The sequence below is a fragment of the Anopheles stephensi genome, unplaced genomic scaffold, assembly GCF_013141755.1.
Source record: "Anopheles stephensi strain Indian unplaced genomic scaffold, UCI_ANSTEP_V1.0 ucontig52, whole genome shotgun sequence".
Classification (NCBI taxonomy): Eukaryota; Metazoa; Arthropoda; class Insecta; order Diptera; family Culicidae; genus Anopheles; species Anopheles stephensi.
The window spans coordinates 27,987-55,580 of NW_023405419.1; the positions used below are offsets into that span (position 1 = coordinate 27,987).

The 27,594-nt window shown below is 46.9% G+C and overlaps 1 protein-coding gene across 1 annotated transcript; it reads right to left on the reverse strand.

The window, feature by feature from the left end:
• On the reverse strand, positions 1-27,594 carry LOC118517120 (NPC intracellular cholesterol transporter 1-like). The gene is made up of 11 exons (XM_036062984.1): positions 27,550-27,594; positions 19,721-19,939; positions 17,556-18,065; positions 17,244-17,460; positions 14,779-14,919; positions 13,928-14,113; positions 11,989-13,836; positions 11,049-11,924; positions 8,314-8,396; positions 6,299-6,353; positions 1-4,253 (listed from the first exon to the last, which is right to left on the reverse strand). The coding sequence occupies exons 1-11, from the start codon at positions 27,592-27,594 to the stop codon at positions 3,364-3,366; spliced, it is 5,070 nt and encodes a 1,689-aa protein (XP_035918877.1). The 3' UTR covers positions 1-3,363.

Below are 27,594 nucleotides of genomic sequence, written 5' to 3' on the forward strand. Positions count from 1 at the left end.
TTCACAATTTTATTAACCTTTATTTATTTACTCCTTTAATTTACATTCGTCATCGCTTTCCCCTCTTGACATCTCTCTCTCTCACACACACACACATCTTTTCACACAATATTTTCCCCTGTTTTATTCTTAGTTATTTTTCCTTTTTTTTTTAGAATGTGTTGGGCATGATGCTGTTGCTCTATACACAAGCAGCAGCAGCAGTAGCAGCAAGAAATCATTACACCCAAAATAAAAGTGCCATACAGATTCAGAGACACTTTTTGCTGCAAAACAGACTTCCGGAAAAAAGGGGAAAGAAGCTTTGGTTTGCCCCCCTTTGCACCCTGTTTTGGCCCTCTAGAATGATAAATAAGCATTATTGTTTCCTAAACTGAGCAAACGTAAAGCACTTATCATCGTGGTAAGCTTACCCATGGCCGGGGATAAGTGTTTTGGGGTGCTTGTGTGTGAGAGAGTTAGTGTGTGTGTGTTACATATACATATATAATCACTGCAATAACTCATAAACCGGGGTTTTTGAATGTTTGAATTAACGTTCGCCCTCACTTTGCCCGATCCATTTCCTCTATACCTGCCCCAAGTGTCTAACTATATTACACATTTCCACTTTACCGTCGCATACACCTCGAAACACTTTCCTCCTATACAAATGTATTGCGCCTCCTTCAACGCCGTTTCCCCTCCCACTGCCCTAACTCCAACTTCTCTTTTATACTGCGCAACTCTAGCTAACAAACAGAGAAAGAGAGGGAGAAAGAGAGTTTAACCGCACGCAAGAGAAAGGAAAACATTATTGGCGGCTGGAAGGAAAAAGTGGATTCCGTTACATCGATTACAAACAGGAACGAGCGATGGGCGTATTTATCGGTATACACGTAACATGCTAACAGCTAAGACGGGACCGGGCTGTAGGGCGTCCTTGTAATGCCGCTGCCGTAACTGCCGTTTTTTTTTTTTTAAAAAGTGAACCCTAACTAAAATTACACTAACATTCATAATCATCTGAGACATATATACTCGAGGGGGAGGGGTAATATTTTCTTCTCTCCTCTTTCTTTAAGCGCCACGCCTAACACCCATCGGCTGCACAGTCTAGTGTGCAGTCACGGAACGGAATGAGCGAAACAAATTTAAATTCTATCGTGCCATTAACGAAACATATTCTAAGCTGAACATACCCCTCGCCGCCGCCTATTTACTACACCCCAACCCCACCCCCCACACCCTCTCCCCCGTTTTATATCATTCAGGCGTGCATTAGGCGAGAAAAGCGCGCATGGGCGTGGTGGTGGTGGTGTGTGCTTGCTTTAACAATAAAATAGTAAGGATGGACCAGTAATCTTAAACATCGATTAGGAAGGATAAGCGCAACTAACTGCCCTGCCTAGAGAATACTTTTTTTTTTCTTTTGCTTTAGTAAAATATGGAATCACAAGAAGCTCTTTTAGTTTGGGAAGGCGGCGTACATGTATCCCCCCCCCCCCCCCCCCCCACCGGAAACAGAACAGAACTAGCGTACCCACAAACACAATCATCCTTCGTGTCCACCTTCGTTTCGTTTCCCGTCACCACACTGTTTAGCGATATCCTAACGAGAGTTCGCGTCAAGAATGCAAGGCACCGGAAAATGTTGTCTATTTGCTGAGTTTGGAGTTGGATGTGTGTGTGTATGCGTGTTTGGAGATTGTAGGAACAGATGCGTACGTCAACGGACATACTGCCAATCAGACAATATTCGTGCTTCCTTTCCAAAACAGCGCGAAACTGTTTGGTAATGGGGTGTCCCGAAAATTTACTCATACTACACCTTCCGGTACGGACAAATAAATCACAGTCACAGAGTCGGTTTTGCTGGTACATCCTTCCAACTCGCAACCGACTTTCGGTTGGATTAAAAAACACTACCAACAGCTGCTCTCTAGCTAGAGATAGAAAATAATTCATTAGATTGTGTGTCTTCCATTCCTTGAACTCCTGATACTCTCTTTGCCTAAACCAACGTACACACTCCGAGCTCCTCTCAGCGGACTCATATTCTACGCTCGCGCTATGTCTCTCTATAATACACCTGCGTTTGTATGCCTTTGTACATGCCACATCCGGTTTTTTCCCTTGAAAGATTAAGCTAGCTTCCCGCCCGTGCGTACAAGAGTGTATCCGAGTAGCTGTGTTTTTTAGACATCAATTTCCTATTTTTGTTGCACATGTCTGCGCCTGCAGTCAAGCCAGTCAGCGACCCCCCCCAAACCAATCATTATAAACATACGTTATCTACTTACTATACACACGCACCTAGGCGCACCGCAGGAACACACCGCATCCGCTTCCATCATTCACTAGCCAACCCATCAACAACAGAGCACACTAAACATCCCGATAACAACCAACAAACAATATGCATCTCCATCCCATCCCTTCCTTCCTTCCTTCCATTTCCGGCCGACACTATACTTTTCGGCAGTACGAACAACAGTTAAAACTTCGCACCCCACACTTCGCATCTCTGTTTCTCGTTTGCCGCCATTCTGGTTGGTTTTTTGGTGGTGTGCTTGATACAGCACAGATTATCTGCGCACTCCTTGTATCCCTTTCGTACGAGGACAAATATGATTATAGTTACAGGAATAGGAATATTCATCTGGACACACACACGCACACACAAATGTATACAAACTGGTACAATTCTTCTTCCATTTTCTTCCTTTTTAAAGTGATTATCCTGGTACTCTGCTATTCAACCGTTTCGCGTTTCGTTGTTGCTGGTGGCTACTTCTACACAAATATAGAAAACTATCTGTTGTTAGTGTTAGTAACTAGCTAGAACCGGTACCGGAATGGCAGGCAGCAAGAGCGCACCACCACCGACACGTGGGGTGGTTTTCCGTTACTTACTTTGAATTTGAAAGTGGATTTGATTAATGGCTTCTGGCGGCTTCTCTCTGCCGAGGGAAACCTCTTTTTTGGTCTGCAATGCAAGCTCTCTTCACCTCCAGACCAGAAGTGTGTACCTCCAGACCACATCTCATAGAGTTGGGGCACGGGAGACGAAAAATAGGGCTATTGTTCCCCATCTTTTTCTTGGCCGGTGGACAACCATTGCCCACATGTTTGAAACGATCGGACCGGTTTGTTATCTGAAAACTGGCCCATTGCTTGCATACCTGTGGACAAATGCTTTATGTCCTAGGAAAACACGCTTGATAAACCTTTCGCTTTGCGATGGAATCATCCCTTTATACTAAACTATTTCCCTCGCGCTCAAAGCCTCAATCCCTCTCTCATTGGGAAATGATCCTTTCTGCAATGATTTGTCATCGCGCTAATGCCCTGCTCCATTAGCCATTAGCCCTCCAAGTCCGCTTATCGTCCCCGGGGAACCATCGTCGACCGGGACGACGAAGACGAGGCGGACTTGATCGTCCTTCGATCTTCATTATCCATCATGGCGGCTTCACTGTTGCTGTTGAATGTTTCAAGCGCTCCCTCTCCACGCTCCTTCACCCCATCCTCTTCCTCCTCCTGCTCCTCCTCATCCTCACCATCCAAATCTTCCGAATCTTCTGCCACCACTAGGGGCGCTTTCGGGTGCTCGATTTCCGTCTGTGCATCCTTCGACCGGCTCTTGCGCAACCGATTCCGTTTGGCGGACGTTTTAGACGCTTTGGAAGTTTTCGACGACAGCGAGGAAGATGAGATGGATGACGAGGGGGAAAGCTTCGATGTTGGTGGTGCTGCTGCTGGTGGTGCCGCTGTAGATGCTGGTTTCGTGCCTCCGGTGGCGTCCTCTTTTAGAGATCCGTGCGGGGCGCACTGGATGCTGGGGGATGCTTGCTGCAGAAGAGGCTCGGTAAGCTCGTCCGTATCCTCACCCGGAGGAAGGTCGTGCTGGGCGTGGACCTCAAGGGTGGTGGTTGGTTGCCGTGCTCCGGTGTAGTTGCTGGGTCCTGCTGCTCCTCCGCCGGTTGCTGTTCGTCCGGCTCTTGCTGTTGGCCGGTTGTGTCCTCCTCGTCCTCCTTGGGTTTCCTGTTCCTGGCGAAGCACAGGATAGTGCGGCTGCTCCGCTCGCTGATGGTTGGCCGGCTCATCGTAGTCGTGGTGGTGGTTGTGGTCGGGAGATTGTCGCTCGTCATAGTACGCTGCATCCTGTTCCATATTCGGCTCCGAATCGATCTCATTAGCACCGGGGTGGTGTTGGTGTGTGCCATCGTTGGAGACATCGTTGTTGGAGCGTCTTCGGCGGTGCATCACGCCTATTGTTTGCGACCCCGATCGTAACCGATGAGAGAGAATGAGGATAACATAAAATAAGAGTGTTAATAAAGTTTACTATAAACGTATACAACGTTGCATAGAGTGTAGAAGAAAGAAAGGAACACGTCACAAAGACTGTCACTGTACACAGCTAAGGCTAAGTAAAGCGTTCTATGATGAGGTCGATCTACAGGAAAATAAGGAAGGAGCGTACATGAGAGTAGCAACCCAACCGGACCAAAAACACAACAAACACAATTCCAAAAACCAAAAACCATTAATCCCAAGCTAAAACAAACACTATCAAGCAGAAAAAGTTATAAGTAGCTAGTGTACATATGTTAGTATCGGTGTGTGTGTGGGAAAAGCCAAGCTTAAAAGGCATTCAGCAATAGCTAGAACGTCGAATTCAAACACAAGAAAACTTAGATAGAATTAAAAAAATTAAAAAATAGTTATACTAAAACCTAGCAAAAGCTTTTGTTTGTTTTTTCGTTTTTTTTTTTTTAATCTGTCACCACGACACGCATGTTGAAGATGATGGTGGATTTTTGTACATTTCGATATGCTGGTTTAAATTGGCATTTTCATTTGCTCGGGTGCAACGTTTTCCCTTTCGCCTGCTGCTGCTATGAATTATATATTTACACAATGTTTTGCAATCGATCGCGAGCCACCCAAACGACCACCAGTCGAATGGCGACCGATGCATCGGTATTCCTCTAGCGGAGTGTGTGTGGGTGTGCGTGGTGGAGGCGGCTCGTTTTGGTGGATTTTCACTAAAGAAAAGCTCAATTAGGCATAGCTTGTAAACTAGAGAAATTGTCTGCTCTAGTGTGACACTAAAGTACAGTAGAGTAGCTGAGATGATGAACAGGTACAAGGTACAAACCTTTGCTTCACACTCTCTTTCTCTCTCTTTCTCCCTCACACACACACTCCAAACACTTAACTGCGACTTAACAATCTAAAAGGCACAATTAGGCACTCCAAATCCAAGTGATCAATTTCTTCGGGAGGCTTCCCGCAATCCATTACCAGCAGGACGCACAAATTGCGTTACACCCATTCCTTACACAGTGAAAGGATAACAATATTTCACGGAAAAAGAACATATAAAGCGAAACAACAACAAAAAATGGGCAAAAGACTCGAGAAGACCCCCCCTAGAATCTTCTGTGTGCAGCACTGTGGCCTGTCATTTTTATTGCACAGTGGGATTTTTGTATGGTCATAACTCGTTTGATATAAACATTGTGCATTGTTCCCTAATACTGTTACTGGACAGCGAGTAGAACATGATAATATACATTGTAACAAGTGATCTGAAATGTTGATATTCTTATTTTTCCTCCTTTTCGGAATATCTATGCCCGTTAACAAGTATCCATCGAACCAATGTTCCGTTACAGTCCGGGAACACCGTGTATGATGTAAGCCTGATTGGCCACTCCTAGCATGACCAAAAATTAGTACGTAGCTCCAGTAAGCCAATATAAATGGTCAGGATAGAGGGAGGGGGATTTAATCGAATAATAAGCACTATTTGATTCGAATTTATTCAACCATTTTTGACCACACTCAAAGCACACTGTGGATACTGCGAACTGCAAACATTTAGGCCTAAATCCTACAGTGCCTAACAAATTTTGTCAGGGGGGGGGGCCTTCTCGAGTCTTTTGCCAAATTTTTTTACTGAAACAATAAATAAAAGACGGGTTTTGTTTGGGGTATTTTGGCAAAATATTAACGCGAAAAAAATAAATATTGCAGTTCTGATTGTGCAAACTAAACACTTATAGAAGGCAAGGAACAAATAGAAAAGATTTGAAAAAATAAATGAAACAAACTCAAATAAAGGACTCGTAGGTCAGCTTGAAACATTCCACACTGACTTGGAAAGAAAGCATCTCACAAAAGGAAAGGAGGATGATAAGTGAGGCACTCTATTAGTACACACACACATGGACACAGATACAAAAAAGGATATATAAAAAAAAGAAACGGAAAACGAACACAACCGATTAAAAAAATACTTAGTAACCGTGTATATCGGCGTCGATTCGCTCAAACATAAATATTCTTTCATCCCGGTGCAGCTGTGGCGCATATACACACACACACACACACGTCCGCAACGTACGATGCCAGGGAGAAGAGAACGAACGAGCACAAGGAGTTCCAGAAAGAAGAAAAAAGAACGAAACGAAACAGCAAAACGGTAGGAAAAAAGAGATTAGTTATTTGGCTTTACTACACCACTATTTTGGTAGGTGTTTATGGTGCATAAATCAACTCGATTTGATAGTGCAGAGGAGTGCTTATGGCAAAGGCGCAGCAGCAATATAACAACAACAAAAAAGTCAATTAGGCCGACACTAATGTACCTACTACTTAACGTTCAACGGACAAAAAACACAGTAAAAATAATAGCAGTGACAGCAGTTGGGTTTGATTGCCGCGATAGTAACGCATGATTCCGCCAGAGGGCGCCTCAGGAGAAAGGGTGTATTGAGAGAATTCTCCCAAGTGATCGAAGCACTTGAATTAGTAAATAAATCGGTAAGTGAAACAGAATTACTTCTTTTTTGTGACTTGTTGCGAAACTCAGAATATACTGTAAATTTCTTCCACTCAGATAATAATAAATTGATAGGTAGAATACTAAAAATATAATGTCACTGCTATTATCACTGCAGAAAAGTTTTGTAGTTTGCGTGAGATGCTCAAATGAATGTGTGGCGTTGTGTGGCATGTAGTTTTGAAATAGCATTATAATACTTTCTACAACCAGCCAAAGACTGGAATTAAGACAGCAGAGTTAAGGAAGCTATCAGGACGAAATCTTTGGCTTTTTATGGTTTCATTTTGCGGCTGTAGAGCACGCTTCGTTGCATTTTAACTGCATGCAACGCTTTGTAATTTTGTATGACTCTTATAATGTTGTATGACGATGGTTAAAAATGTATAATAAATCAAATACAAATACTACACCTGCAACCATAAAACTTTTACATAAACGCGAACAAAAAAAAACAAAAGAAAGAAAATAAAGAAGCGAAACTAAAGAGGAAAACCACACCATCTAGTAAATAAAATCTAAATCAAAGAACTAGAAACAAGCAACACAAGACAGAGGAAAGAAAAGAAAAACATAAATTGTGATCGTATAAATCGCATACTCACACAATCCCATAGCAAAAACAAAAGCCGGAAAATTTAATTTAATTTTTTTAAATTTAAGCCCAGCTTTAAAGCAAATCATTTTTCAAACACACACAGTACAAAAGCACTTGCAGCAGCGGGCAGAAAATAGCGCGTTAAATCACATTCCAGCACACAGTTTTAGAGAGCAAAGCGGGAAGCACATTACTACAGCTTTTTACAAACAGCAGCATCATCATGCACCTGACTGCCGGTAACATCGCTCATCGGTAGCGTAACGTTCAGGCAGTACTCCGCATTAGAATAGTACGTATTTTCGCCCGGCAATTTGGTGCGTTTGCCAGCCGTTGCTGCGCGACGCTGCTTGCGCCAACGTTGCCACCGATGTTCGATGCAACCGCACAGCGCGACCTCTGCGGCAGTTTTGTCGACCGTCCGATCGTAGGACGACTCAGTGGCAATGGATGAGGATGCATGCGACGGTGCTGAGACTGCTGCTGCTGCGCTCGAGGAGGACGGGACAAGCTTAAAGCTGCTTGATTTGCACCATGCCGTGTGTTGCGAGCAGCAGCAGCAATCCCGACCATTACGGCAGCGTGGAGGACCGCGCCTTCCAGTGCTGCGGTTAACTATCGTGCGAAAGCAGTGCAAGGGTGAGATGGGTGATGGTGATGGTGGTAGGTGGGAGATGCTAGATGAGGATGCGTTGAAAAATGCAGTTGGAGGTGCCACTACACACGAACAACCACGAGCATCGCGACGTCCACTACAACAGCAACAGCAACCAGAGCCGTCCGCCAGACCGGCGCTAGACTGATGCTGATGGTGGTGGTGTTGATGATGGTGGTGGGGATGATGGTGCACAACAACGCTTGTTCGATTGGGTTTGCTTACGGTTGTCGAGAGGGACGTTTCCTGGGTTTCCTGCATCGCCTGCCGCCGGTGATTGGCCAGTTTGACTTTGTTGATAGGGGCGCCTGCATTAGGTACGCAATTCGATACGATTTCCCATGTGTGTATGTGTGTTGTGTGTGTTAAAACCACATTTTTGTTGAATCGTTTTTTGGGGGTGGGGTGGGGATGAATCGAATGGGCACATTATCGTTGCAACGAGATACAAGAAACGCACGGATGAAGAACGCAGGACACGCAGGGTTTTTCGATTGGTTTCGATTAATTGGCCCAGTTGAAACGTAAACGAACGTTTGGTTTTGTTATTTCGATTGGATGAGGAAGAGAAGAAAAACGAAGAGAAAAAATACGGTTCAGGATTAATAAATTTTGGCTACTAAACGTGCGGTTTGCAAATGACGGTTTATACAGATGGATGGTTTGATTTTTACTTTTGCTAAGACAAACAACATAGATAATGTGTACCTCTTTAGTTTTACTTCCTACTAACTACGGGGACAAACAGGGACATGTGTTTTGCGGCGGTGGATCGACAACTAATGCTGTGTTCAATTTTGCCTCACTAAAGTTAGGATTTTCTGAAAACAGCGCATTATTTTAGAGGGTTTCACAGGCCAGTTCAACAATGTAACAACGCTAATTCCCACTCCTGTGTTTTGTTTTGTTGTCAAGTACACACAGTCGTACTCCCTCCCTCCCAACGGTCATCTGCTATACGCTGATGTCCTCAACATTTACCTTCCTATGAGTTCGTTAGCTGATTGTCGTTCTTTGCAAGTTTTCCTTAACAGTTTTTTTCCTCTTGGTGTTGTAATAACGGTCTGGTGTTATGTCTCGATAAATGTTGTGTCATTTCGTTCGGAAGATCCCTTAAGTTCGCTCCTCAGCTACACCCATCATGACACTGTCATGACCTCCCTCCGTAAAAGACTTAGGTGTGTGGGGCGGTCGGGTGGCCGAGGCGATAACGGCGCCGATCTTCACACGGCAGGACCGGGGTTCAAATCCCATCCAGCCCCGCCTCCCCGTAAGTAGGGCTGTGCCCACTTTGCTACGGGTAACATTAACTCACAGAAAGCCAGAAATGGCAGGCCGAGACCTTTCGAGGTTGTAGTGCCAAGGAAGAAGAAGAAGAAGTGTGGTTGGATGAGCCTCGCTCTCTTTTAGTGTTCATGTTGACAAATCCTTCGGCCTGATTGTCAGACTTTCCTCCGAACTCAGAGACCCCCTCTGCCTATAAGGGCCTTGTATGGTTGCTGGGTTCGATCCACTCTGGACTATGCCGCCGTCTCCCCCAGGCTCAACCGCAATGGCCAGACTGGAGAGTGTGCAGCGAAGATTCACCCGCGCAGCTATTCGTCGCTTCCTTACTGGGTCTCAAATCCCCATCACACCCCTGTTCGCTGTCGGCTTCTAGGGTTTGACTCCATTGCTCCAAACTCCAAAAATGTCCAAACTCGACATTCCCACTTCTTGTCTTGCTTGATTGCCAGCCTCCTCTCCCATGACCTAGATGTTCCATCCCCTCTATCAGCTATCCCTCTCTACGCCTCATCCCGCTATCTACGTGACAGACCACCTTTATACATCCCATCCCACCATACGCGTTACGGTTCAAATGAACCTCTTCTTAGAGCGCTCGCGAACTTCAATAATTCGTTCTCGCCTACGTGAGTCCTCGTCCTTGCGTCTACCTTAGTGTTTTGTGTATTTTGTTGACTTTCTACTGTTTATTTCCTTATATTCCTTAGTTATTCAGTAAATTTGTGACACCCTTGCGACAGACAAATAATGTAAATAAATAAATAAATCATTGAGAGATTGTGTGTTACGCTGTTGAACTGGCATTTGAGTAACCCTGTAATTTTGGGAATTTAAAATTAATGCACTAGTGACACCAAATCTGAACTGTGAGGTTAAACTAAGCGGCATCATCTGCATTTTCCTACCTCTAAATCATGCACCTCACTTCCAACAGAATTGATGCAATACACCAGACACAGGGTTGTGTGTTAGAAACGATGTGGTTTAACAAAATGATCAACACAAGACGATGAGGAGACGGTTCGGCGAGGTGAACTACCTTCGGATCGAGAGCTTCACAACTCCTTTTTCGCAAATGAATTTTGCAATAGAAAAAAAAGTCCACAAACATTGAACATTGATGAAGTTTATGGCATGAAAAGGCCTGATTGAGAAGAGCTGTTTACTGATGATGATGAGGCATCATAAGCTTTAATGAAAATCGTGCAATAATTATTTGCAGCAAAATTCGGACGCGTTTTGCACGGTATGAACAAACAAAACTGCACTCACACACACACACGCACAAAGGATATGAAAATAGGCAAAACGACCTTACGAGCTCGTCTGTATTAGGTGCGTCTTGGGGAATGATATAGTGAAAGCAACAGGTCCACCGGGGGTGAATCTTAAATATTGAATAGCTTTTCGGGAGCCAGGGAGATGTGATAAGAACGGAAATATCAAATGAATGCTCTATGTGTATGGCGTAATCGTGAGCGTTAAAAGACGGGCTAAAACGAAACAGCTTCAAAGACGCTGCATAAGCGAAAGGGAATGGAAGCGTAACAGCTTCGCAAATAACTGACTTAGCCGTACGCAACGGAAATAAAAGGTGTTTCGGGAAGTACAACAAACGAACAGAATAGAATCACACACACACACAGTCACGTCCATCTCACTCATCAACTCACCGATATAGCTTAGAAGCACCGGCAGGAACACGAGCCCGTGGGCGGCACCGTACAGCACAATGCCCAGGTACATCCGGAAGTAGAACACCTGGAAGATTTGGCTGTGGGCAAAGCCGAGCACCAGGATACCACCGAACTTGGTCAGCGTGATGCCGGAAAAGACGGAGCTGCCCATCTTGGTGAGCGCATCGGCCGCCCGCTTTTCGCGCGTTTCCTCCACCGACATGGAGAAGCTGTGCACCAGATGGGAGCAGAACTCGACGCTGATGCCAACCGCCATTACGAGATTCACGAGCGAGACGGCATTCAGCGAAATGTTCCAGTGGTACATCAGCCCACCGATGTTGATCACGATCATCGTTATCGTGATCACAACCACCAGCGACGAATGGATGTCGAAGCCCATCAGCAGGAACGTTACGATGAAGATTGCCAGCACCGAGATGCCCATGCTCTTGAGCGTGTCGGGCCACATCGTCAGATACTGCTCGTAAAACACGTAAAACACCGAGTACGGGAACACCTCGATCTGCTGAATGTCCGCCTCGCTGCGGCCCTGCAGCCGAAGCTTCGCCTGTATCGTGCTGGTAATGTTGGCCGAAATTTTACGCGCCGAACGTAACGCTTCGTAGTAGTCGGAGGACGATTTCAGGATCGTGTGGTAAGCCATAAAGTAGGATGCGCCGACGTCGTTGTACAGGGGGGACAGTCCGTCCGGCTGGTACTTTACTCCGCTACCGTACGCCGCGTGACCCGCCTTGGCGCACGCTTCGTCCGGATTGTCCTCGAGGAAGAAGGACACGTATTGCCGGAAGCTGTCCTCTACCGGGCGCTTTTCAGGGGTCAGCGTAATGTTGCACATACCACAAGCACTCTCTGTCGGATTAGAAATCACATTTAGCGAGAGACTGCTAATGGGGCGGGGGGCTCATATACTTACTTTGATGTGGGCAGAAGCTTCCATTCGTCCACTGTTTGCAGCAGCCGGGCGCTCCGGACCAGTCGATGTAGTCATCCAACCACGAAGATGCCGGCCGTGCCAGATAGCTCGCCTGGGGCTGCTTGCTCGCAATATACACCTGCGTCGACAAGCTGTCCAGATTACAGTACTGTCCACCACAGATCAAGTTCTGATCGTGCATCGTCGAGTAGTTCAGTCCGTTCTTCACCACAAAGTATACCGGTGGCCCGATGCTCAGGTACTGCTGCAGGTAGCGGAAGTATTTCAGCACGAAGCTATCGCCCGGCATGGACAGCTCCTGGTCCAGCCCAATGTCGATGTGCGGTGCGACGGCAATGCTTGAGCAAAGCCAGCCGAAGAACACAATCATCACACCCACCCGGACCGGCTTGCGCATCACGAACGGCACGTAGATGCTCTTGAAGAACTTGTACAGCAATCCTTCGCCGATGCTGCCCGGCATATCCTTCTTCGAGCCGCGCAGGAAGCACAGCACATCGAGCCGATTGTCCGCCTGGCGGATCGTATCGAGCGCCAGCAGACTGACGAAGCAGGTGATCTGCAGGACAAAGTCGATCAGCAACGCCATACCAGCGTACAGGGCGAACGCACGCACGGCCGGCATGTCGGACAATCCGCCCAGGAAGAAGCAACAGCTCTCGCTGACCGATGTCAACAGAATCGATGGTCCCACGCGTCCCAAAATGCGTCCGATGTGTTCGGCATGCGTTTCGGTTGGTTTTTTCGTATCACGCTGGTGGGTTTGCACCAGAATGAAAATGTTATCGACACCGACCGCCAGCACCAGGAAGGGAATCACCTCCACGATGATCAACGTTGCCGGTACGCCAATGTAGCCGAAAATGCCGACCGATGCGACTACCGACGCTAGCACGATCGCAACACCGCCCAAACCGAGCGTCACCTTCGAATCGATCAATGCCCGCCGCCACTGGTTCACGTGCCCCAGCGAGATGGCGATGTACGCGAACATGATGATGTACGACACCAGGATGGTCGACACGTCCGACTGTGATTCGCGCGCCAGCTCATCCTCGATCGAGCGCTCGGACGTGAAGGCAATGCTCATGTTCTCGCGCGTCCAGTTCTTCATGAACGCCACGTACTCCGTTTCCCAGGCCAGTGCCGACTGAAGCTTATTCTTGTCGTGGTAGTTACGCACCAGGAACGTCAGGATGACGGCGTTCGCCTCCGCGTAGCTAGCCTTCTCGTCGGGTGTTTTGGGCTGAGGAATACCGCCCAGTGCGATGGCCGGATCGATCGGTCCACCGTACGGTGCCAGACAGCCAGGGTTGTAGTAGTTGCCAAAGCACTGGATCAGCTTGTCCAGATAATTGATCACGAAGCCCTGTGCGTCCTCTTCCTCCTCATTGAAGTTGTCCATATCGTCCGAGAAGTAGCCCCACAGCGACTGTACCACACACTCCTGCGCATCCTTCGGCCCACTGCTCGAGCTGAGCGGTGCAAAGCAAATGTCCTTCAGGCCGACCGTCTCATTGCTCCCGTTGTCCCGTACCGCCGCAAGCTTCTTGATTTGCTCCTGCAGCTCAAACACGTCCAGCAGAAACTGTCGGTTGAAGACCGGCCCGAACTGGATCACACCGTTCGAGGTGTTGTGCATCACGTTGCTAAGGTTTTCCGCCTTGATGATAATCTGCTCGATGCGGTAGAATGGTTCAAAGTTGGAATCGAAGTACTCACGCTCAACGCGAGACCGTGAGTGGGGCGAAGCCCACAGTTCCACCGGATTGGTCGTGACACGCAGGAAGTTAATGCCCATACCCATTGCGACGATAAAGATAAGACCTGCGAAAGAATGGCGGGGGCCGATTTAGCTGCGTTCTTGGGACCAATTCTTTCCGTCAAAGTTCCCGGCGCAAAACGAAACAAAACTTACCGCCCAGTAGCACCAGCCACGGATGTTTGGCACAGGTTGTTCCCCATGCGGTGAAGAAGTGTTCCAGTGCGGTTTCCGTTTTTGCGCCGAGCCGTTCGAAATAGCCCGACTCATCGTCATCCTCATCGGCTGCTCCAACACCGGACGGATGGGGCCGAAGTTCCTGCTCACCGTCCCAGGTGGCACCTAGATCGGGTGGAGAATTGCACATCAGTCGTTGTTGGCAAATAGTCGCGCATTGCTTAGTTGTTACATGAAAATGGTTTAATTATAGATACACATGCTCATACATTTGTTTCTATACAGATGGTACAAACGCATAGAGTAAGAGAGGCTAGAAGGAGAGGCGTTACAGTGCAGAGATATAGACGGACAGCTTCAACAGGACAGATGTATGTTTGGCTTTCGGTGTGTTTTAACCATTCGCTCCAAAAAAAAGCATCCAGAATTTAGTTACACACATACGTCACGTTGAGGATTCTCGTGAAAGTTGGAGGAAGTTAAAGTGTTACAGTGACATGATGAAGAGGTTACAATTTTGACAGGGGAAGGTGCCATAACGTGGATAGGATTAACACACAAAGCACAGTTTCGTTAGCCTTGCCAGCCACAACAGGTATTAGACAAAATGGCGGATGAAGTGGACGATAAGATGGACGTGCGTGTAGCTCGAATGAACGTGTTTGCAAGATGGCGGTGATTGGTGGATGACGTGTGTGTGAGCACAATTTTGTGCAACATGTGGTGGTGTTTAAGATGAGGGATGAACACACACACACACAGAGACGCAATGATTAACCGATGATGACATACGAATAATGTGTATCCAACAAACCAGAACGAAAACCTACTCGATCGCTTTGACTGTAGGGGTGAGTCTTCCCGGTCCGTGCCCAGATCGCCACTGTTAGAGGAGAGACCACCGGCCAGCCTGCGGCCCACCGAGGACCGCAGGTCCGATGGTAGCGCGTCACCACTATTAACCAACAGCTCTAATAATGGAGCAGTAGCCGAGCCGTGTCCCACCAAGTCGTAGTAGTAGCAGCAGTGTGTGTTTTTTTGGTTTTGTGTAATGCGTGTTGTTGTTCGTGGGCAGGATATATTGCGGTTGACGTTCCACCAGGAAGAAGGTTCATATAATGTTGTTAAGTTTGACCATGAGTTCCGGATTCGTGTTGGATGAAGATTTGGATGATATTTGGATAGTTGGATGGGGGGGATTTGTTGATTTGCCACAGTCCGCGTTTTGCATGTATTGGTTTTGGGTTTGATTTTGTTTTAGCATAACCGAAGAGAAAAAGGAAGAAAAAGAAAACGAAAACACGGTGCGATCAGTCAGATTGTTAATGGCTGTTATCCAGTATCTCCAGGTCGTTTTGTTTTATGCTCGTGTACATGGGAACCTTATCCAGCGATACAGCTTATGAGCTACGCTTTACCACCATCCTTTGGATGTTAGTTACACATTAAAAGTAGTGTTAGAGATTTAAATGCCTATTCTTATAGAAACTATATCGCCGATCTTCACACGGAAAATCCGGAGGTTCAAATCCCATCCGGACGCAGGACTGACAGGTAAAATCAAGCAGGCCGCGAGAGGCCTTTCGAGGTTTTAATGCCACCGAAGAAGAAGAAGAACCACCATGACTTAGAGGAGCGACCCCCATTTAGGAGGATACACACGTCCACACGTGGCACGCTTCCATTCGCTCAGCAACACTAATGAGCCGAGAAGAATTTCCACGCAAGAGTGGGCTGGCCGTGGACTCCACCAACCACTCCTTGGTTGATGATGATGGCAGCGCAAAAAGCTGCTACCGAAAAACCCGATCGAAGGCGCGATAAAAATAGCCCCCAATAATTATCCACCCCTCCCCCAGCTTTCTGGGCTGGGCTTTCTGTCGCTGCTTCCCTGCCCAATCGTTTGGTGGCAGCACTACAATCCATTCCGGTTGGGCTAGAGCGAAAAAAGAAGGGTTGATTCAAACAAACATCGTTATCTACATTTTATACGTCTCAAAGCCATTATATCTATGAAATTGGTGGTGGTGGTGGTGGTGGTGGACACTGGCGCATCCTTTTTATCACAATACAACGAAACTGCTTCACAACTAGCCTAGACACGCAACCCGCCCGTAACGGGTAACGCTGGACTGTTTATTCGCTTAAAAGGTAGTGAAGCTGACAGGAGCCTTTCATTAGGCAGGGTTTCCCCGTTCGAAAAGCAAGCGCGTTGTTCCCCCCACGTTTTGCAAGTAGAACGTTCTTGATCCAACGCTGCTCGCTCGGTCGATCGAAACCGAAATGCATCATCACGCGCACGAGTTTCCAAAATCCAACCTTTATCTCATCTCATCTTCATCCAGCCATGCATGCGCGACGGAAGTCCCCGCCCGAGGTCAACCAATGTCACCCCTCCAAGCTGATAATAATCAATGTCCCGAGAAGTTCGGCGTGACGGCCGAACCAGCACTGGCTTGTTGGTCGTTTCGTTGCCAACGTACAAGAACGATTCTACACAGTTTCTCCGCTCCGCATTCGATTTCTTGCGAATGTTTCATTCATAAGGCGTTGATGCTCGGTCAGACAGATTTCGTCTGACCGTCGCTCTTGAACTCGCGAGTCGGGAGCCAATTTTGAATATTGATCATCGGAATCCGGTAAATGTATAATATGTGCGTTACCGTTGCAAATTATTACCAACGACCAACGAAAATCGATAAAAACTCGTAGGAGGCGAGAGAGATTGAAGGATCAGCATCGTTACGATTCAACTCGAGCACGGCCTTAAATCCTTTCGCTCTGCTGCTTTGCATTGCAATTCATGCAAAAGCCCAGTTTAACATTTGTGGGCACATTTCTTTGAGATACTTTGGTAAATGATATACTGTACGTCCTGTGTGTAGCGCACATTTCACACAAGCATTGAGATTGAAAAGAAACGAGAGTGTCTGTTCTCTACCAAGCAGAACAAGCGAATCATGCCTAAAATTGAAATTATATATACATGATAGAGTTCACACAAAAAACAAATGTCAAAGAGCATATTATTCAGCTTGCAACTGCTTCGATAGATAATCGATTCCCATCCGCAAACTATATATCTTCACAAGAAGTTAGCATAGAGAGTGTGCTGTAGCTTTAGGCGAGAAGAAAATATTATTTAAAAAACACACACACACTCCGGTGCCCAGCTCCACATTCGGTGTGTGATCTGTTGCTTCTGAGTTACATTTTCTTACTTAAGAAAAAAAAACCGAAAGCTAGGATTAGAAAAAGGAGAGAAAAAAAGGGCCCATTGGTCGAGAAAACTTACTTGCTCCACTGCCACTGCCGCTGGCGGTACCGGTGCTCGAATGGCAAAGGCAGGCACCAATCAAAAATAGGCCGCTGCACACGACAAACACCACGAACATGACGACCGCGTACCCGTCCATACCGTAGATGACGAAGGGTTGAGGCGGGCCTGGCGGAGGCGGTGGTTTGGGACAGGATGCTTCACAATCGACACACGAACAGGCGGGTGTATTTGCCTACAATGAACACACCAGAAGAAAAGCAAAAAACACACACATTATTCAACACACAGTCTCCAACCAAATACCGGACACATCAGCAAACAACTTACATCCAACTTTTCATTGCACGGAACGATGCGAGGATTCCACGGCAGATAACCGTCGATCGTTTCGTTGGGCGAACCGTGCGCCACGTAATCGATCTGGAACGGTACGTACAGATTGTTCTCCGCGTCGCCCATATAGTGGAACCACTTCTTGGCACTGCACCGCGAAGCACCCCAATCGCCGCACATCAGATCGAGCGCTAGCTGGCCGGTGGACGGGACCGACACCTGACTGCACGACGCGAACGTGCCGTTCAGGTACTGCTGCGTAATGTGGATATCGATTTTGGTAATGTATTCCTTCGGTGCGGGCGCGACCGTTGTGCCCGGTTGGTCCGGCTTTTCGCCGTCCTCCTTCGGTTCGACCTCCTCCGTCGATACCACCTTCATGAAGCTGGACTGGTGCGGGCTGCAGGTGAAGTCGCACATGTGCCGTACCAGGTTGGCCATGCAGGAGGGGCAACGGGCGAGAAAGTTGGCCGCGAGGGCCACATTTTTATTTAGCACTTCCACCTGCGGGAAAGGAAAGAGAAAAGCACACAGATATAGTAGTAATCGTGTCTGAGGTTCTTCAATAATCCAACATCGGTTGGACTGCGCCCGTTTGTGGCCCCAAAATAGCAACCGATCGCTTTAAAAATTAAATCAATTTCGAGGACGTTAATCGATCTTGCAAAGGCAGATAATCAATTCTAGCGCGTTTGATGTCCCATCCAAGGACGTACCGACTTTCAAAACCGTTCGCACCGTTGCACTTTCGATGCTACAACAGATCTCCGAAATTTCGAGAACCCGGACATAGATTGGTCGTAAAGGAATAAAAATATCAGATCATTTTGTATACATTTTCGCACCCCTGAAGCAATGCATGCTCCCTAGAAACTGTTGGAGCGAAATGAAAATGAATGTAATTGAAGAGCATTCATCCATCAGTGCGCGCGTCAGCACTGATATACCGACAGACCCCTAATGGATGTCTGTAAAAATAGTTTATTCCCCCGGAAAACAGCAGGCCCTCAGGAAAGAGCTTAGGATAAACCATAGCGAAAAGTACACATTCTTCTGCAAACAGTGTGTCTCGCCTATTTTTCATGGATGGATAGCGTATCGGGAGTTCCTGGACATTCCAGCGCTTGAGTACGATCCAATATCTCAAGATCTGTTTCGCATAAAGCTGTGACCTTCCGTACGCACGCAAAAGCAAACCAATGAGCCACACAACCGGTTGGTCTGGGTTCGATTCTCTGGGTCATGTCGTAGGCAACCTTGATGCGTGTCGGTGCCCTCTCCCTCACACTAAACCTGCAAATATATCTCTGATTTTCCTACTGCCATGTCCGTCCGGATGGGTGCATCGTACCCGGGTGACCTTAAAACCTAATGCCACTAGAAGCTATCTACCCGCGGGCGTCACCTCCCCACGCCTGTGTATTACTTCAAGATTCTCAAACTCGTTGCGCTACTTTTAGACAGTGCGATGCACTTCCCCCTGCAATGAGACAATGGGTTACACTATTGTTGGCGTCCATTGGATGACACCAGCTCGTCAGATCATACGTGTCACTGTGTTGCGAAATTGCGAAACGTGCTTAGAATCTACACAGTCTTCAAAGTCCCACCTTCATCAAGATGATCCACACCAACAGCAGCCGTCGAAGAAGACAAATAAGCGAGGAATGCGCAGAATATCGCGCACTAATGAGACAATGTCAGCGAGCTGACACAGAAGAGGCCGGTGGGGGGTATTATGGCAACATTATGCTACGCATCGACGAAAATCGACACGCTCGGGTAGGCGAGTTGCGGAAATACGCAATTCTGGCGGAAGGGACGGAGCGCACCGTTTCGTCACTGTCAAGGTCAAGCGCGACCATCCACTACTACTAGCCAGCTGCTACACGCTCTCACTTACATCGTGAGTTGACGGGGATGAGATCACGGATCTTTTTTCGGTAGGGACACAGATACGACGCAAATTCTACGCATAGGTTGTGACAGTTCCAAAAGCTTTTTTCGAACTCCCACCACATCACGCGATCCATCTTTGGGGAATGTTTTGTTCTTGGTCGTTGCGTCACGATCACGGATCGCGGATTGTGTAGCCACAGCTTGGTATCCGGCTTTAGAATATACTCCTAGCTTAGCCTAGAGCTTCAACGTCTACTCACCTGTGCCGCATCACAGCACGTGTTGATGTTGCCCGCAGCGTCCTCAACCAGCAGATGTTTACACCACGTCTTCAACAGGTCCTTTGCCTTCGTGTCGATCGGTTTGGCCGTCCCATTGTACGGACAGTACTGAGCACGGTTGAGTGAGTCGATGTTGCAGATACCATACCACACACACTGACTGCCACCGTCATCTCCACCAATCGTCTGGGATTGCGTCTGAAAGGTGATGAAAAGGGAAAGAGAAGATGTTTTGTATTAGTTATTTGAGCAGAAGTGAAATATAGAAATGAAGTTGTACAGCTAACGTCTGTGACACAGTTCTCGACACACGCTCGGTGACGCCTCGCAAGATTAATGATTCAAGTTCAAGCACACCACGCGTTTTAATGACCATTTTCCTTCCTGTTACCTTCAGCTCAGTTGCAGTGCATGTCATCCGCCTCTATCTACTCTATGCTAGAGGCTGCCATCTTCAGAAAAGATTTTCTATTGCAATGACGCGACTGGCAAAAATCATCATGCCGACATTTTGGTGTTTCTCGTCGTCCGACATGAAAACCCCCTCCACGTTTGCCCTTTTTGCCAATGTCGCTACGAATGTTTTGCCAAAAATAATGAACACGGAACAGTGGCGTCGGTGACGGTCATTGGCAATTGCCTGTATGCCATTACGTGAACACTGTATTTTTGCGATTTAATAATTACGGAACATATACTAAGGGGCTAGATATAGCCACAAATAGATCGGAAGAGTCGGAATGATTGCGAGCATTTGCAACGAAATGTAGTTCAACTTTAGTGCACCGAAAAGCAAATAAATAAAATCAGCGACCTATTGCTGCGGCATCTATGCCCGTCTCGTTCTTCTCAATCTTAAATCTAATCCAAACCCCCCATCTTCCGCTTCCAAGTGCAGTGGGTACAGTAAACAGTAGTTGGCTAGCTATCAACGCGTGTCTCAAAATGGAAACTTCCCATAACCTGGCGCGCATGCACAATCCAGCTAATAAAATGTATCTACCGCTTCCCACAATTCATAATTCAATCACCTCTCCCAGACTGCTCCTACTGCTGATGACTCAAGTCACGATACTTTTCCCATCACCCTCGTATCTCTCGACCTGCCGGCCTTACGACAGATACGGTCAGTCACCGGGCACCATCGTTCGGACCGCCGGTGAATGATTAGCATCAAACTCAATTAACTCTCCTTCCCCATGGAAACTGAGTCGCTGTCCGGAGGTGCTTGCATCGAAGTCTCATTCCAGTCCGCCCAACAAAGGTTGAGAACCGTTCTAGAAGGAATCCTAATTACAAATCTACTTCTCACAGCAAAAACTACGAGGTTTGCTGTATGATATTCAAGTGAACGGGTAAAAGCGCATAAAAAAAGGTGGTTCTAAAATACCTGTATCTCACTTACAACAAGTGCGAGTGCGTTGAACATACAGGCTGACATAATCGCAGAGGTTCTCACTGGTTAGTTGTGCGGGTATAGGTAGTGATACGCCCGAAATGAGGGCACATTCTTGTGGCCATGAAGCTCCCAGCAGCACGGAGATCGGAATCGCGTTTAATTGAATTAACGTCTACGTCGGGAAAAGTCAATTGGACGAGACTTTGCCCGAATCAGATGCGTTTGCGGCTATTCTCACCCGCAGACAGGACACCCCGGCAATGTGCCGCGGATGCTGCTGGTTGCTTTACGGAGCAAAATCTCTTCCTTGTGCGAGGTTGACAAGTGTTTATTAGATCACGAGACCGGTACAAATTAGGGTGAGAAGCGTGCAGAGAGACCCTCAGCAAGAGCAATAGAGGTGGCTCGAAGTTGAAATTCCAAGAGATAGTTGCATCTTCAGAATTGGATGTCCCGCCGAACTTCCAACACGAGATCAAACGAATAATATTATTACCCAACCTTAATACAGATCTTCGTCCAAAGGTACAACAATGCACGCCATTGTTCTCAAACATTGTACAGCTCAGACACGATCGATTCTCAGTCTCGCACATGCTCGCGTGTCTTGCAGATTATTTTTAAACCTACCCCCCTGTAACAACGAGATTGTTTGGGTGAGAAGGTAAAAATACACCATAATCTGTTGTGTCTCTCGTCTGTACGGTACGGCGCCTAACCCTCTCCACGTCTTTGCCTCAAAATTCACTTTTGATGTTGTTTTGTAGCAGCTTCACTTTGCCAGATGTAAAACTGCGGTGCGACGCGTGGCACAATAGCGAATCGTTACATTGGGGGAAATTTAAAATCCCCCCCTCCTCCCTCTCTCTCTCTACCTTACTTTCGTGGATTGACAGGTTGCATTTATTATTGAAAATAATTGGTAACATCTTCGGTGCTAAAGGATCTCTCGACTGCCATAAAAACATCAGCTCGAAGCTATACAACGGCGAAAACAAAGTATCGAAAGGTGGAACCAGATCGCTCGTTGCGTCGTGTATCACCCCACTGCCACGACTGACTGCGAGCCGGTTTGTTTGGGCACGTGTTTTTAGGTGGAGATAAAACGTGGCTTCTTGATACGACCAGATTCACTTTTCCGACGACGTACGAAAGCCACCGCTTTGCAGCGGGCCGGCACAAAAACGTTAAACAAATGCATTTTTATTACGCCTTGATGAGAGAAGCAGGTGTGTCGGTTTTATAATGGTTTGCTTACTTTACGATTTCGCACATGGGTAAATGATAATCAGCAGCCGGGTAAGGCGTTAGACAAGGGGTTGCATTAACAGCCTGGACCTGGAGACTATTCAAAGTCAACTGAAAGACAAAGACCCAATACTAGAAGAGATTTCTTTAAAGTCTAACAACATGATAAAATATTTAAAAAAACGATTGCATACTTTCAGGCTCTTCGAATCAGAGACACTTACGTGTAGTTTCTATAAGCTCTACATACAATTCCAACCATCTCAAGAGTTACAAAATTCAACCTCTCTGTGGACGTTTCCCATCAACACTGACGACATATACACCAAGAGCCAGTCGCCTGATCATTGCACAGTGGTATCAACGTCAACCATCATTATTCCGCGTTCCGTAAAACGTTAAGTCATCGATACCGTGGTTGGCTTTCATACCGGTTTTTAGTTGTTTTTCTACTGACATACTGTTCGATCCCGAACTAAAATAACAACAACAGTGGATCCAGAGCACACAGGCACCAATAAGAACAATAACGAATCCACGCCACACGTGCCGCCGTTTCCATACTCGGCTTCCAAGAAGTCGAACCGTGTGGAGCGCTTTTGTCAAAGCGTTCCAGAAAGTGTGAGCTGCCGTGCGACGAGAAAGTGCTCGTCGCAGAAATTTAGAACACTCGGCTTCTTTTCCGAAAGCTATAAAAGAGGTGCTGATCGCAAAGCGCGGTCATTCTCGATCACACCGCGGAGGGAAGCCAAGCCAATCCAATCGGCTCTTTTCAGAGCCACCTAATAATTGAAAGAGAATATTGGTTTCAACAAAAAAAAAAAAAAACACAACGTAGGCCGTCTTCGGACGTAACATTTGGTGCCGTGACCAGGATTGGCGGGCTTCAGCACTCCTGTGATCCGTGAGTAAAGTGCGTACGTATTTTTTCTCACGCGTTTCGTGTCGTCGCGCAAGTGCGTGCGTGTAACGATTAAGCGAGTTTGTGTCCTCGCGCGTGTACGGGTGTGATATACCACGAGTTCGTGTCCTCGTGTGTATATGTGCGACTCTCCGTGAGTGTGCTTCATCGTGCGTGTGTGTGTGACTTGTCACGAGTTCGTGTCCTCGTGCGAGTGCGTGCATTCTTTTATTCAGCGAGTTTGTGTCCTCGCTTGTGTGGCTAACCACGAGTTTTGTGTCCTCGTGTATGTGATTGTGTTACTCTCCGCGAGTTCGTGTCCTCGTGTGTGTGTGTGACTCTGCAGTTGTGTGTGATTCGCCGTGAGTTCGTGTCCTCGCGTGCGTGTGACTTTGCGCGAGTGTGTTTTCGCGCGCGTGTGTGGTTGCCGCGAGTTCGTGCCCTCGCGTGCCTGTGACTTTGCGTGTGAGTGTAGTTTTTAGTCCAAAATGACCAAGGCGGACAAGCTTAAGGCCAAGCAGGCCAAAAGGCGATCGCTGATTGAGTCTATGCGACGCTCACTGCAGTTCGCAGTGGATTACACCCCCGAGCTACAAGATCAAGTGCCTGATCGTCTTGCAAGATTGGTGAAGTGTTGGGAATGTTTCCAATCGATCCATGAAGAGTGTGAAGAGCTAGATGAATCGGAAAACGCTACCAGAAGCAACGATGATATCCTAGCGCAAACGGAAGATCTATTTTTCGAAACCAAGGCTGCGTTATCAAAGCTAGTGAAAAGGAGAAAGAAGAGCAACCACGCTCAAAGCTCGTAAGCGTGAAACTACCCACTATATCGTTGCCGGTTTTTAGTGGCGAGGTAACGCAATGGTTGTTATTTCATGACACTTTTGTTTCTCTTGTGCACAACTGTGACGATATCGCACCTATACAAAAGTTTCATTACCTGCGCGCGTCATTGAAAGGGGAAGCGGCAGGAATAGTGCACCCAATTCCCATTTCTTCGGAAAATTATACTGTGGCATGGAAAGCTTTGCTTGACCGGTATGGTAACAAGCCGTATCTACGTAAAATGCACACGCGTGAATTATTTGGGTTGCCTTCCATGATCAATAGTGGTGCGCAAGAGCTTCGACAATTAGTGAGCAAATTCCAGCTGCATATTGACATTCTAAAACAGCTAGGAGAAACCGTTTCGGATGATAGTAGCATTATCATGGAAATTTTGGCCAGCAAGCTCGACAAGGCATCGTTGAAGGCTTGGGAAGAACACTACGCTCAGGAGGAAGCTTTGTTAACCTATCCTAGCATGACAGCATTTCTGCTTAAAAGAGCGCAAGCGAGTGAGTCTCTAGCGTTGCAGGTAGGAAATCGTGTTAGCTCTTCCAACGCAAAGGTACCAAACCAGAAAACATCTAAAAGGCTTAGTGTCAATGCTGCAAGCATGAAAGGGAACAATGTGGTTCCTTGTGTTTTGTGCTCTAAAGACCATTATTTATGGCAATGCCAAGCATTTCTGGATCTTAAGCCTAAGGATCGACAGAGTGCTGTTAATGGCAAAGAACTTTGTGGCAATTGCCTACAAAAGGGGCATTTTGCAAAATCATGCCGATCAAGATATACGTGCCCGCAATGCAAAAAGAAGCATCACACATTGCTACATTTCGTGGAAGATGCTAAACAGCCCTGTGAAAAAGGTTCGTCTGATTCGAGCATTATGGCAGCTGCGCATGTAAATAGTGTTGATCGTGTATCCAAAAACGTGTTGCTTTCAACTGTGTTGTTGGAAGTAAATGATGCATATGGACAAAGGCATCTCGTGCGTGCGCTGTTGGACAATGGTTTCGCAACCTAACGCCATTAGTGAGTCGCTGTGTCAACAATTGCATTTGCCGCGGAAAAAAGTGAACATTTTGATCGTTGGTGTCGACGGAATAGAATCCAGTGCCAATCATGAAGTTCGTGCAAAGGTACAGTCGCGCGTTACCAACTATTCGGCGGAAATGGACTTCTTAGTGTTGCGAAAAGTGGCGTGTGATACTCCATCCCACGAAGTCCCAGTGCAAAAGTGGAATATACCTGCATCATATCCTCTCGCAGACCCGCATTTCTGCACGCCCGGTCGTATCGATATGATTATTGGAGCAGGGTATTTCTACTCACTATTGTGTGACGGTAGATATAGTCTACCAAACAAAGGCGTGCTGGTCGAAAGTGTTTCGGCTGGATTATGACCGGTGACATTCCTGCTATATCGAGTGATGCGGTTCGGTGCAATGTGGTAGCCGTCCGTCCTACGATCGAAGAACAATTGGAGCGATTCTGGAAGATCGAGGAACTCCAGGTGAGCGAATACTCTTTTGATGAAAAGGAGTGTGAAAGGCATTTTCAACAAACCGTTTCGCGTGATGGAAGCGGCCGTTATATTGTTCAAATGCCCAAGCAGCCCAACTTCAAGGAAATAATAGTGAAAGAGTTACAGTCGGCTAAAACGATCCTGTTCCATATGGTGCAAAGAGAAGTGTTTTCAGACGATATTCGCGCTATCACAAAGGGAAAGTGTCTAACAAAGAGCTCATCCATTCGATTGTTGAATCCATTCCTCGATTCTTGTGGATTATTACGCGTTGGTGGCCGGTTGCGTGAATCAAATATGGCATTTGATGGGAAGCATCCAGTTCTTTTGCCAGCATTTCACCATTTACGCGTCTTTTGATCAGGGATCAGCATCATAAAACATTACACGGTGGAGTTTACAATGACCTTTCGTCCCTGCGTGATGAAGTGTGGATTCTGAATGGCATGCGGGCCGTTCGTAGTGTACTTCGAACCTGCTATCGGTGCATAAGGGCCATCCAGTTCCAATAGCACAACCTATTGGTCAGCTACCAGTGTCACGTGTTACGGTAAACGAAGTGTTCGCTTGCGTTGGAATCGATTACTGTGGACCGTTTTATTTGCGCCCAACACACCGTAAGGCAGCTTCTCCCAAGTGTTACGTGTCAGTGTTTGTTTGTATGAGCACAAAGGCTGTTCATTTAGAACTCGTTAGTGATCTGAGTACCCCTTCTTTCTTAATGGCGCTGGATAGATTTGTGGCCAGAAGGGGCAAGCCGAAGCATTTGTATTCCGACAATGGCACTAATTTCGTAGGTGCAACATGCCTTGCACGAACTATACGTTCTTCTTCAGCGTGACAGTGAAAAAATCAGTGACTATATGGCCAAAGACAGTATCCAGTGGCATATGATTCCACCTCGCGCTCCCAACTTCGGCGGCTTATGGGAAGCTGCAGTAAAGGTGGCAAAACTCACTTAGTACGTCAGCTTGGTGCAGCTCAGTTGGCTTACGAAGCTATGATTACTATCTTAGCAAGATAGAAGGCCATATGAATTCCAGACCTCTTGTCCCCTTTCACAAGATCCTAATGACCTAGAGGCGTTAACTCCTGCACATTTTTTGATGCTCAAGAAACCACAAGTAATTCCCGAACCTGAACTATCCCATCTCCCGCTTAATCGCCTGTCGCAGTATCAGCTTGTTCAGAGATATGCCCAGGGTTTTCTGGCACCGTTGGCGCAACGAGTATGTGAAGTCGTTAAACGGTCATCGCAACGTCAAACGGAGCATTCAGGAGCTGAATGTAGGTGATTTGGTGATAGTGAAAGACGAGCAATTACCAGCAGTGAAGTGGCCTTTGGCGCGTATAGTGGAAAAACATCCTGGACCAGATTCAGTGACACGTGTCGTGACTCTTCGTACAGCGAATGGGATCATCAAACGTCCAGTTTCCAAAATTTGTGCATTGGAGTGTCATCAGGAAGTGTAAATTTTGGGAAATGTATTCCCAAAAGGTGGCCGGTATGTTCGATCCCGAACTAAAATAACAACAACAGTGGATCCAGAGCACACAGGCACCAATAAGAACAATAACGAATCCACGCCACACGTGCCGCCGTTTCCATACTCGGCTTCCAAGAAGTCGAACCGTGTGGGAGCGCTTTTGTCAAAGCGTTCCAGAAAGTGGAGCTGCCGTGCGACGAGAAAGTGCTCGTCGCAGAAATTTAGAACACTCGGCTTCTTTTCCGAAAGCTATAAAAGAGGTGCTGATCGCAAAGCGCGGTCATTCTCGATCACACCGCGGAGGGAAGCCAAGCCAATCCAATCGGCTCTTTTCAGAGCCACCTAATAATGAAAGAGAATATTGGTTTCAACAAAAAAAAAAAAAACACAACGTAGGCCGTCTTCGGACGTAACACATACCTTTGCGATCGCCCCGCTCCCCGTCCGAGGTGGAGCCTTAGTCAT